Source organism: Cuculus canorus, chromosome 2, assembly GCF_017976375.1.
Source record: "Cuculus canorus isolate bCucCan1 chromosome 2, bCucCan1.pri, whole genome shotgun sequence".
Classification (NCBI taxonomy): domain Eukaryota; kingdom Metazoa; phylum Chordata; class Aves; order Cuculiformes; family Cuculidae; genus Cuculus; species Cuculus canorus.
Genome location: NC_071402.1, coordinates 153,950,023 through 153,963,160, shown reverse-complemented (window position 1 = coordinate 153,963,160; position 13,138 = coordinate 153,950,023). Strand labels below are relative to the sequence as shown.

Here is a 13,138-nt window from a genome sequence, read left to right as displayed (position 1 = left end):
AGCTGAACCAGCAGACCTGTTCGCATCCTGGCTGCCAGAACCAAATGGGGTTTGGTGGCACCGAAACAGGGAGCATCAAAAGGGCAGAATGATGGGAAGAGGGCTGTGCAGAAAGTGTCAGTGCTGTGGATGTTCTCTTCACTGCCACCCCCTCAAAATGTCATTGTCAGACAAAGAGCTTATGAATCAGGAGAAAGAAGTTGCTCAGGTTTTGTGCCTTCAGGGAATCTTTTTTTAATATATTTTTTAATGTGCACTGAACTCAGGTCAACTCAGGATGAATGATTTCTATCACCTTTGCATCAGGACTGGCACATTGTGCTCAGACTCCCTGAGTCGGTCAGATTCTGACATGATCCTCACTTGTGTCCTCACATGGCATGAGCAGACCCTCTGACAGCTGTGCACCTGCATTCCCAAAGCACACGTGCAGCAACATGACTCCCTCCAGGCATCAGGAGTCAGCCGAGTCCATCATGTGGTGGCCCTGGACAGGGCAGAGTGAAAACATCTTAGACCACAAGCACACCAAGAAGCATGTTCCCAGGTCTGCTTGTCATCACCAGTTCTGGCCCCTCCACCCCCATGTCCTCCTTATAAATCACTGCAGAATAAAAATAGCATATTTATAGCATGTAAATCAAGCTTTGAGAAGTTCCAAGTCCGTTCCCTCTTGACCTTATGCAAGTGATGGGAAAAAGTACCAAGAGCCAAAAATCTGGTGTTTAACAATTTATTCCATAGGTCAGTAAGTGGGAAGGGGGGTGATGCCTGGTCTCAGCAGGCCACTGCTGGTAGGATGAAAGCTCATCTAGAAGTAGTTGACAACTCTTCTGATGGACTGGATGCTTGCACTGCGTGCCTGCCATGCATTGAAGCTGCTGAACTCACCCCGCTCCACCACATACATACGGCCTCGGTAGTTGGGCTCCTCATACAGCACCCACCTGAGCAGAAAGGGAGGGTTATTTGGGTCCAAACAATGTGGTCAGGCGAGGTGGCCTCCTGCCCACAATGAGTGGCTGCATTTAGGCACTGCAGTACTGTGAAATACCGGGGCCTGATGGCCTCTCCATGGCCCTGGTCCCATCCTGCCCACAGAAATACCCTTTGTGAAGTTAACTGTTGCCACTTCTCCCTGTTTCCAGCAAAGCCTGGCAACTATCCACAGACAGATTGGACCTTGCCTTTAGAAGAAGTTGCTTTGAGTTATAGAAGTGATGAATCCCAAGATCAGGGGCTCCCTTCTTCACGGGAATGGATGTCTCTGAGCTTCATCATGTGCAAGAGGAGCAATTTAATAGCATTTGATAGTGCTAAAGGAGGACACGAATCCCCTCATCCCCTGGATGAACTCATTTTGGACTGTAAGGAGAAACATGCAATGCTTGAAAGATGTTTTACATCTTTAAATTGACTCATTAGTTATGATGGGAACCATATTTAACAATTTCTCTCTTTGCTAGTAATTCACAATGGCCCGTCTTTGATGCTTTCCGTCAGAGAGCAGGACTGGGCTTGGTTATCTTCACTTTATGTCTTGAGTTAACTACAACTTTCCCTTGGAATGCAGTCAAATGGATACAGCACTGAACAGCCATGGTGACTTTGCCACGTCTCGCTCCTTCACATAGCTTGGCTATGTTTCTTTAGTATGTCTTTCTCTGTTTGAACGTTTTAAATAAGGAGAAATTCTGATGGTCAAGAGGAGCAAATTTTGCTGCTCTTCTCTCCCTTTATTCCTTTAATACGCACTGTGACTTGATCTTAACATGGCCACAAGTGTCACCTCTTTCCTCTATATCTCCCGTGTTTTCTAACCAAGTTTTGCCATTACTCTGATAGTTTTGCAGTCAGGTTTCCACCCCATCGTTGCTGAATTGCTCGTCTCTGCTTTGTTCTTCTCTTCCTAGCTTTTTAAAGGATTTTATAAGGATTTCTGCTGCTTTTGCCATCTAGCAATGACAACAGAGCACAAATAAAACCTTCTATATCATTTGATTTCTGTGCTCTAACTCCTCCTGTGACATCTGGCTTGGGACCTACCGTATGTGGGATTTCCAGGGAGAAACTCCTTTAAGTACTGGATAGGTCAAAGACTGCTGGGTTTCCAGAGTCAGACAACAGCTGGTGAACTCAGATCAATCTGACCCAGAGCAAAAAGCTGGTGTCCTCGGAAAAAAAGTTATTTATAAAACCAGCCACCCACAGGTATTATTTAAAAAACAAAAGGTTAAGGTATTTAGTCAAGCCACCTTACAGATTCCTTGACATATTTGGACTTATTTTGTGTTTCTGAGAGGCCACCAGGTGGGACTGTTGTGGGTTCCCTCTCCCATCTGCCCGTGCACTGATACAACTGGCACGTTGAGCTCATGGCTGCCTGGTGCCCCTCTCCACCCTCTGCCCGTGCTTGCATGACCATGTTTTGCTGCATTGCTGCAGTGTGCTTAGCCAAAAAGATCCCAAGCGTTTTCTGCAAACAAACAAGTTCATTCTCTGGCACTTTTTGCAGCCAGTTTATACCCAAACCGGAATTACAAAGTTGCCCTCAGACTCTTCCTTTGAAGTTCACACTGCAGCTCAGGAAGAAAGCTACCTGCTGGCTCATGTGAGTGTAATGGCAAGTTGCTCTGATGCCACATCCCTCCCATCACATACCTGATGTCCACTGTCAAAAAACACGCTCAGCTCCTCAGCTTAATAAAGAACAATTCATAAAGTTCTCCTCCTCCCTTAGACACACCTTGTTCATAATGCACACATGGCTTGTTTCCTTTTCTACCCCATCCCTTCAGCTCAAATGCATCCCTCCTTATTTTCGGAGGATCACGAGCCTCTTTCTCCATCAGTTCACCATCCTCCCCTTAAGTTCTCCTGTAAAGAGCTCCTGATCCTACTTTCTGCACCTTCCAATCACTCCCTCCTGTTGAGAGTACCAAACGCTACTGAAACACTGCGTGATAGTAGGACAGTGGTGTTCACAGGGTGTTGCTGGCCCACCAGTTCATGGTGGTTCTTCTAGCTCTGCTCTGCTCTAGGATATCTTTCAACAACTGGTGGAGCCTGGGAAATAGTGTAGGGGGTAGAGAAACCCCTCATAGTCATTTTTCCCCAAAAACTCTGCATTTCTCTCCAGACACAGTCTGCACAGTCACATGGAAGTAATGGGACGGGTGTTGGGGCAGATGGAAGCAGACTCCATGACCTGATGAGGTGCTAAGTACCCACCAGCTGTCCCTCTGCTTAGGGGAAGGCTTCAAAAAAAAGAAGAATAAAAGGAATAGCAGAAAGGACTGAAGTGTATTGGCAGTGCAAGGTGATGAGTGAAGACTTGTATGGCTTACTTAGCTGTTCCTTTATTGCCTAAAATTTACATTCTCTGAGACCATAAGTGAGGGAGAAAATAAAAGTCTGTCAGGAGCCCAGAAAACAACAAAAAAAAAAGATGATCCTATCCTCAAGCCCAGCATGGGAGAGCTGATCCAGGCACATAGCACGCAGCCCTCAAACATCTTGATGCTGTATTTCATTAGCACATAAACCCAGAGGACATGGGAATAAAACTCACATGGAACCAGCTCAAGTCCTGTAAGTCAAAACTGGCTGCTGGCACTGAAAAACAAGCAGGCGAGGACCGCAGCTTCAGCCTGAACTGAGCGAGATGCTTTCAGTAGGGCTCAAGGTCACTTATTCGCCACACAGGACTCAAGCAGTGCCATGAGCAGCTACTGCCTCTGCCGAGAAATAGGCAACATTTATTGAAGAGCAACGTTTGGGTACCTGTTCTGGTTGATATTTCACAGCCTGACTGCAGAACATCTACTGAACATCTACCAAATGCTCGTAAATGCTTCAGAATAAATGGTTGGTCTGGTGCCTTCAAGTTATGTCACTATAGCTTAGAAGAGCCCTTTTTGGAGTATTCTCTCCTGGACTGTAAAACAAATACAGCTTTTTAAAGTTGTTATTTCTAAGCAATCCTTTGTGAAGTGGCTGAGGCACAAAGGAGGACAAGAGGTGCATGTCTTTGTCTAAAACCAGATGACATCATCTGTGATACTGGAGCTGGCTCTGGCCGTGGGATGGGCAGAGCTTCTTGCCATGCAAACTGCAACAGCTTCCGAGGAGGCGGTAAAATCTCAAAACTTCCAAAATAGCAAGCTCATTTCCAGCATGGCTTTAACAACTTTATCATCAACCCTTCTGGCTGCGTGGAGTAGCAGTCACCAATTCCAAAAGGGCAGTGGGGAAGGTGCTGGACACCCTCAGCTCCACTGAGAAACCAGATGGATGTTGCATTGAGGGAATTACGGGGGAAAATTGCAGAGCAAAACTTCAGCGCTACTGGGAGCAGACAGGGAAATCAAGGAACCCTGCTTTTCTGCAAGCACAGGGTAAATCAGACCCACTTTCAGCCTCGAGCTGTGCTGGAGACAGCCCATGGCTGAAACTCCCCTCATTTCCAGTGACTCAATCTCTTCTACTCTCCAGATGCTCAAGGACAGGTCCTGGGAGGCTCTCAGCCTGCCAGGCTGAGCCCAGCACCAGCCACAGAAGCTCTGGGGTCACCTAGGCTTATACCGTCTATCTAAAGGAGAAAAGTGGTGTCTTTCTCCTCCATGGTCTCACCTCTCTGCCAGCAGATCCTTCTGCATCATCCTGCCGTTTAATGTGCTTTACAGACCCTTGCCTGTGCTTTCAATCACTGTCTTCCCAGGATCTGAATGTAACTCTACAAAACTAAGCGCATTTCCTTACCGCACTCCTCTCAGTATTTTATTTTTCCTAATTTTTATCACTACTCAGAGCCTTTGAGAAGCTGTGTAATGTTAACATAAACAGTCTAGGCTCCCATGCGAAGGGAAACATGCTTTGTACCCCTTATATATTTTTCAGGGAAGGGAGAATATCAATGTGAAAAATTTAAGTGCTTGAAAGTTTCTGGGCAGCATCCCAAATTCTCAAGCTCCAGGCTCTGCTGCAGGGACACATGTGGTAAATAACTGGCCTTAAGGCTCTTGTACTCGCAGAGTACTCGCAGGGTCTGCCTTGGCTTTATAGTGTTGGTACTCAAATGCCTTTTGCTTCAATGCTACTTGCACTAAGGGGGTCCCCGGTGGGCTCCAGACATTTCTTCCCATTAGGAGCTGGTAGCTCTGCTCCTTTGTGTTAATGAACCATCACTGCCTGATCATAAGTCTGGTTTTTTTTGAAGAGGTGAGATCTCGGTTAAATCAGAAAGGGTCCTTTCAGGACACTTGCTGTCAGGATGTCACAAGCTTGGATGGCAACAACCTTTTTCCTATCCTGGGAAAAAAAGGCTGTGGATAGAAGGGGTTCAACATCCCCTGCTGGGCTCAGGTGAGATGCGCAATATCCAGTCCAGGACACATGGAGAAAAGCATTTTTGCGCTCCCTCCTCTGCAGGCCTCCCCCACGCTGCCCTGTGCCTCGCTCCAGTCACCCTCTGCCCAGCTCTGGGAGGATTTTATGGCATTCTCCCATTCCCAGCACCCTTGCAGTAAGAATGCAATTATTGAACAGAGGAAGGAGGAGATGGCCAAATAACAACCTGCCTCATAACGGGAACAAAAAAAAATTAAAAGGACTGACATTGTCAACAAAATGCAAATTACCATCTGACAGCAAGAAGGCGGCAAAGCTGCCGTCTCGTCAAGGCTTTCGAGAACGTCTGCAGGGGCAGAAGGATGGGGCTGAGCATTGGCAACACATCTGCAAAGCAGGTTCATGAGGCACTGAGGGTGATTGAAAACCCACTAGGGCGCCTATACATGCAAGCATCCCGACTCTCTGCTGCTGCAGTTGCCCCTCTCTTTCAGAGACGGGATTTAATTTTAAGGTAAGACACTACTGCCTAATTCTTGCTGTTCAAGGAGGAATTTCCTGGTATAACAGCAGACCTTGATGAAGCCATTTGCAAAGCAAAACCCCTGACCTTTGTGGATGCCCCATCCCTGAAGCATTCAAGACCCAGTTGGATGGCACTTTGAGCAACCTGATCCAGTGGAAGTGTTTCTGTCCCTGGCAGAGGGGGTTGAAACTGGATGATCTTGGAGGTCTCTTCCAACCCAAACCACTCTCTCATTCTATGACCTGCATTCCCCAGATTTTGACCTGCATTACCTGGAGCCATACACCCTCCCTGAAAGATTTTAAAGAGGTGTTTGGAAACTTGCAGAGAAATGTTTAAAAGGAAGGAAAGAAGGAAGGACGGAAGGAAGGACGGACGGAAGGACGGACGGAAGGACGGACGGAAGGAAGGAAGGAAGGAAGGAAGGAAGGAAGGAAGGAAGGAAAAAAACTCCCTAGTTTTAGGCTCTTTGTTTTATACACCTTATAAAAGTGGGTCTCAGAGCTCTTGTAGTTTGTGTTTAGCTGCCACCCTCCAAATATCGTACCCCCTTTTGAAGCAGGTCTTAATGGGCAGGCACTAAAATTCACCTTTAAACCATAGACTTAACTCACAGGTTTAGATTTTGTTGAAGTCCCCCCCCAGCATCGACAGGCTCTTCCACAACTGGGGGAGTCTCTGCAGCTGCCTCGCTCCCCTGCAGCACTGGGTCCAAAGAGTGCATGGGGCAGGGAGCATCGTAGTGGCTGTGCACTGGGATGCATGCAGTTACTTACGCGCCATCACCGTACACTTTGAGAGCGTTGATGCAGGTGTTGTCCCAGCCTTGTCCCTGCAGGAAGGAGCAATCTTCTGTCAGCTCCAGGCTGGGACCTCTAAAATGGCTCCCCTCAAATATTTCAATCCTGTAATGCTCGCCATGCTGGGGACAAAGGGATTCGAGTCAATATAAAAAAAAAATAGAGCAAATTATTTCCCCAGCTTTTATAAGACAAAGAAGAAGATGGAATGGTGTTTTGGAAGGGAAATGTGAAATGCAGTCCAACACCACCAGTGCCAGCACACACAGAGCATGCAAAAGCTCATGCCACCTCCTAGTACACCTTCCTACAGCTGCCGTGCACATGTAGATGCGTCGCTCGTGGGCTGCATTGCACCCAGGCACACGTAGCTCCTCATTCATCTGCAGTTCCACCCTCCGCTGCCCCACAAATCCTTCATCACAAATACAGCATTAGCTGCAGCTCCTGCTCTCCGTACACTCACACAGCAGAAGCAGATATATATCTGGGTGTACAAAGATGTTTGAGTGTACAAAGATGTCAGATTATTTCCCTAAACTAATCTATCTCACCTCCAGTTCCACGTGAGGCTGTAGGTCCTGGTGGGAGCTGCTATGCCTTTCTTTAGGGAAAAGAATTAGGAGACACAAATAAGAAACCTTCCCAGCATCATCATTGCTATGTGAGCCCCTGAGGGTGACACGACATAAATTCCTTCAGGGAGATTTCTGCAGCCTACAGTATAGGTATGTGGGACAGAGTGAGTTGAAAGGACATTTTTAAGCCAAATTCAAAGAATACTTAAACATATTTTTCAAATAAATAATGTCAACGCACAAGAAGGCTGGACTGCGATGCCAAACCCCACACTGGGCAACCGCGGGCAGCAGCTGAGCAGATACCGTGCTTGACCAAACACTCTGCACTGCAGAAATGCCTTGAAGCACTCACAGAGCATCTCACAGAGAAAACTGTGGGCAAGAAAAAGAACAAGTCCTCGTGCTGGTCAGACGCCAGGGCTTGGGGCAGAGCATCCCTCTATGTATGGACCACGGAGGTGCTTTGGGAAGGACATAATGGACCTGAAACAAATCCATTGCCATGCTGAAAAGCAGGTTCGGGACGAGCAAGGAACCCCACTGACTCCAAGTGGGTGCCCTGGGTGTCATAAGCGATAGAAAATCAAATGGAAAGATTAATTTTTCTTTGCTACTTTTTAATCTTCCTGATTAAGCCTTCCTGCAGGCAGCGTTTGTAAAAGCTTCATGAGGGGAGGGCTACGTAGTACGAGGAACAGAAATGGTTCAGTATAGGATTACTGGGGCTTTATTGCGATAGCTGAGAGTTCCAGTTTGGAAAGCCCTCAGGCTGCCCGCTCCCCGTCTGGGTGTGTGGGGAGATTGGGCTGCCGCAGCACAAACTTGCCTTCGGCAATGAACCTCCTTCTTAATCCCCATGGGAGTATTTCATAGCAACTCACATTAAAAAGGAAAAGCACATGATGCCAGCAGGACCTTTCCTCCTCGACTGAAAAACCACAGGAAAACCTCACCTTCCATTAAAGCCTCTGTGTTCTGCGCCATGGGAGGAAGGTGATGTGTCTTCTCCTGGCCAGGAGGCACAGGAAACCACAATTTGGCATTGTGGCCTGTGAAGACCACTCCAAGGGGAGAAAAACCTTCCCAGGAAACTATTTCCTTCTCAATGTGACATATTATTTCTAAAGATCATAGATTTTTATCAAACTTATTCATGGAGCTTTTATGACTAGGAGAAATAAAGCCCAATGGCAGCACTGATGCTCCAGCTGGGAGAGTGGAACACCACCAGCATCCACTCACCATCCCGATGGGCCGGCAGGAGCCCAGGTGGTCACTGCGGCCATTCCAGCGACAGAATTCAGGATACTCTCCGTGCTCCAGGATGTACTGCTGCCCTCGGAAGTCAGGGTGGTCAAAGCAGACCCAAGCTCCACTCTGGACGCAGATGGAGTTGACCCGGTTGAGAAAACCTCGGTCCTGGAAGTTGCTGCAGCTTCCACAAACCTCCAGCTTTCTGCCCGTAAAGCATTTGCCTTCATAGAAAGTGATCTGAGGGAGAGAGGAGAACAGGCCCACAGCGGGGAGCAGGGGCACAGCCCAATCCCCCATTTGAAGCAGACGGGAATCTCTTGCAGGTACATCATTTTAAGATGGTTTAGGGTTTATTTTTAGCTGCTTTTTCATCAAGAGGAGCACAACATCACTGAAATTTTTTCCTAAGAACCGTATTTGTTTTTCTGGGAACAGCGCATCCCGCATTTACAACACTTCTTGCCGCCACGTGCTCACTCACACATATTTCCAACAGGAATGTTTAAACAGGAAACTCCACTCCCAAAATGCCGCTCTTTCTGCCGCACCCTCCCCGTCCTCGTTACTGAATTAATTCCCAGTATCATCACTCACATCGCACCCTCTGGGATGTTATCCTAACCTATTCCTTCAACTCGGAGGATGCTCGGGCTCTCTGGCTCCAGGCTGAAAGGGAAGCGGTTGCGTCGTTACTTACTTTTCCTGAGTATTGAGACATTTTCAGCTGGCTGCTATCCAAGACCAAAAGCAGGATCCAAACCAAAACCGCGATGGACAGAAACGTTGGACACCCCGCTATATAGTGGCTGGCTGAAGGGGGGAGGTGGGGCTGGTGCTGTGAGAGCTTTTTAACAAAGCAGAGGGAACCAGGGGCTTTACGCTTTCCTGCTTCGTAGGCAGAACCGCTGGTAATGGGCCTGCTGAGTCCAGGGTTTTGATTTGGGGCAGATGATCTGACAAAAGATTTGCTTGGCAGGGCTCTGGTTGATTAGCAGTGCACATTGAGTGCTCCTTTTTGAAGGACTTCTTTTTTACCTTTTTTTTTTCCTCTCCTTTTCCCCTTCCCCATCTTTTCTCCCTTTTTTCCTTCCCTTCCTTATCTTTCTTTATCCCTTTTGCTTTTTTTCCTCATTTTTATTCCTCTTTTCTTAGAGCAGACAAGAAGTAAATGAGGAAAGAGCAGCATCTCAAAGCATGGCACATAACTTCTCTGTATTGGGTTCACTTCTTTTTACTGCTTTTTCCCAGCTTCTCCTTGCCTATTGCAGTGCGGCAGCCAAAAGTGAGCGCCCCTGGAAGACTCCTCACCAATAATACATTGCACTCCATCTGTCAAAGCAATAGTTTCTTGTTCAACATTTAACCTCTTTAAATGGCCTCTCCAAAAGCCAAGAACCTAATTCCCTCTGAAGCACAAAGGCTGGGCTTGCAAACACACCAACATTGTTGATGAGCATCAACTTATTAATGTTCCAGTCTTTCAGCACTGAGACACAGATATAACTTGGAATTAGAGGGGGTTTTAAGCCATACCATTGGCCATAAAGTAATATTTCCCATATAGCTGCAATTACGGCTCTGGGGTCTGGCACCTCAAACAGCAGTGCAAGGACAAGCTGCTTCATATTCCCTTCTTTTGTGTTACAAAAGCATCCAGAAACTTTAACTGTCTTATTGTCAGGATAAATAGCAAGGGAAAGCCCCAGCCCATAAAACCCGGCAGTTTATATTAACAAGCCATGCTAAAAAGAGGTAAAAGCAAATGCGTGGAGGTGGCCCAAGGACCAGCACACAGAGATGTACCATGGCACCATGATAAAAAGAGATTGGTCTTTTATAGTTATATATAGCACTGGAAGAAACCTCACACCCAGCTCCTACTCATTAAATCCTGCTCTTCATCACCCACGGAGTGCCCATCACCTCCCTTTCCAGCCCCCTGCGGGTGCTGCAATCCCTGGACCATCAGGCACACACTTCAAATCCAAACCCTAAGGAGTCGTTTCTTGGCAGGTTGCTCCCATCCACACGCACGCCAGCAGCCTCGCTCAACAGCCCCGCTCTGCTACCTTTGTTCACTCTTTCATTTCAAGATTAAAGACCATTTGGGAATAAAACATGTCATCATTAAGGCTTAAACGTATGCCGCCCTTTCAGTTAAGATGTAAAAGTTAATAAGCACATGTGCACAGACACGTAGGTTGAGCTGGAAGTTGCATTGACTCGGATGCGCTGGTGAAGGAAGGAAGGAGGTGGCACATAGGATTTGGAGAAGAAACACATCCTTCCACTGACGCAGGTAAACCTGCTCCAGCATTGCAGAAACACTGTTTACATTTACATGTTCTGATGGGAGGCAGGAAATAATGAAGAAAAGCCTCATCTAATTAAAAAAAACTCTACCCAAACCCTCACTGAAATGCTGGTGTTATTTTCTAAGCGCTACCAGCTGGTGTGAGAAAAGTAACAGTGCATGGCAAGTCCCACTTGGAAGAGCAGTAGCCAGAGTGGGGGGCATTAGCAGCATCCCCCAAACCAGCCCTTTCCCACAGCCTTGCACTTGGGGTCATTATGGTCTACACGCTCTTTGCTTTGGCCATGAGCTGTCTGGTGCCAGGAGAGGAAGATCCACAACAAAGAATCATAGAATAGTTAAGGTTGGAAAAGACGTCTAAGATCATCGAGTCCAACCATCAACGCACTGCCACCGTGCCTACTAAACCATGTCCTGAAGCACCACATGTACACATTTTTTGAACAGCTCCAGGGATGGAGATCCCACCCTTCCCTGGGCAGCCTGTCCCAATGCTTCACCACTCTTTCAGTAATGAAATTTTTCCCAATATCCAATCCAAACTTCCCCTGGTGCAATCCTCTCCTCCTAAACATCCACGACAAACTGGCCCTAAAGTACCCAGTAAAGCAAACATTACCACAGGAGGAGGTTTTTATGGAACCACATAAGCCTGGTTTCCTCCAGCTCTGTCTCATGATGGGATTTTCCTGTTCCTCCCCAGTACAAGCTTTAATTAAATCTGCAGGAACTTGAAGTATCTGGCTGTTAGATTTGTTAGAAGCTGTCCAGTAGGTTTGAAAGCTATTTTAGGAGAGATGGGAAGAGGGCGTGAGAACTTCATTTTTATTTCTTTGAGAAACCACTTAAATATATGAAACAACAAAAAAAGGAAAATGATGGGAAAAAAAAATATTGAAGAGTGGCAAATCATAATTCCTGGACAAATCCCTTTGGCTCATTGCAGATGATGGAAAAGCTGCCAATAGAAGAGGTAAAAGAGCAGTCTGTGGAACCTGTGGCAACTAGCAGCCCTTCAGACACGCGATGCTGGGGCAGACCTTGCCTCCTATTCATGCCGAAGTGCAGGATCACATCCAACCTTGCCTTGGTGCCCTGTACTAACAGGGTCATGGGCAACCCTCCTCTATTTGAAGGATGAAGCACTGGAGACGTGAACTTACAGGTCTGAGCACTTGGCTTTAACAGACAAATCCCAGAAGTCTGATAATTTTTCGTGCATCTTGGTTTGGAGGGAGCAAGAAATCACTTGAAGTCCACAGTGGCTGCTCCAGGCTGTGCTATCGCTGCCTGCCTTTGCTGCTGCGGGGCTGAGAAGAGAGGCAGTCAGAGACAATTTATTCTGAGTCCAAGTCAGAACCAAAGGGGTGGGAAAACTGAACACCTCAATCACACAAGATGGCCAAGAGTGATTTAAAGTCCATTGTAACCCTGTGGTTACATCCCAAACAAAACCAGATCGGGAAGGACTTGATGGCACAGGATGCTGTTGGCGCCAACATCAGGCAGTGATAGACCAGCCATGCTAGAAATCAGAACTCAACCATCCAGGACAAAACCATCCTGCCTGGATAAAGGCGGTGGCTCCGGCCACCACCCTGCTCTCCTCCCCACATCCCACAGGATCCAGGCACAACTCTTGTCCTCTTACAAAGTGATTTGCATTACATGCCCAGGGGTGTGAGCAAGATTGTGTTGGCATAAATAAGTTCAGGCTGAGTGGTCTTCAAAACACAGCTGTGAGATGCCACCACCTCTTTCCACAGGGTGTTTTATAGGATTTACAGGGGTGAAATTCCATGCAGTTCAGCAGACACTGGCCATTGCAATGTCCAACCTAGCAATACACCTCACAGTGTTAGGTAGTGCTGGCACAAGGATGCTGCCAAACTACCCGAGTAAAGGTAGGAAGACGCCAATCTCTCTCCTTCCCTGACGTAGAGATTTCCTCAAGGCAGCAGGGTGTGACTCCTGGAGGTGAATCTTTGGGAGTGACCCTGCTAAAGCTAACAGGAATACTTCTGAGCAGAGGCTGAGCAGGACTCGTGTTCTGCTCAGAGGTACCTAGTGCTGCCAGTGCAACTCATGCAAATAATAATTAAGTGAGCAACAGCCAAGAAGTTGCACCACATCCTCTGAAAGGACCACACTCCTGCTTCTAGAGGAGCATTCAGTGTTCGAAAAGCAGTGTAAGACCTGTCACAGGAAACATCCATATCTCAGGTCTTTCAAAAGGCCATCTTGCTTTAAAAAGCTTAAAGATTCCTTCACACACTTTCCTGTGGGCACTTCTATCTCATTAGATGTGGAATAA

General features: G+C 47.1%; 1 protein-coding gene across 3 annotated transcripts; it reads right to left on the bottom strand.

Annotated features, from left to right (window-relative positions):
• Nucleotides 1-770: 770 nt before the first annotated feature.
• CRYGN (crystallin gamma N) lies at nt 771-12,338 on the bottom strand. Of its 3 annotated transcripts, none has more exons than XM_054058061.1 (4): nt 11,988-12,338; nt 8,499-9,176; nt 6,652-6,797; nt 771-947 (listed from the first exon to the last, which is right to left on the bottom strand). In XM_054058061.1, the coding sequence occupies exons 2-4, from the start codon at nt 8,805-8,807 to the stop codon at nt 812-814; spliced, it is 591 nt and encodes a 196-aa protein (XP_053914036.1). In that variant the 5' UTR covers nt 8,808-9,176; nt 11,988-12,338; the 3' UTR covers nt 771-811. The 3 variants fall into 3 exon arrangements, with proteins under 3 accessions (XP_053914036.1, XP_009556599.1, XP_053914038.1); XM_009558304.2 differs by lacking the exon at nt 11,988-12,338 and adding an exon at nt 9,208-11,926 and having other exon boundaries at nt 8,499-8,747; XM_054058063.1 differs by lacking the exon at nt 11,988-12,338 and having other exon boundaries at nt 6,652-6,707; nt 8,499-11,926.
• Between the last annotated feature and the right edge of the window lie 800 nt (nt 12,339-13,138).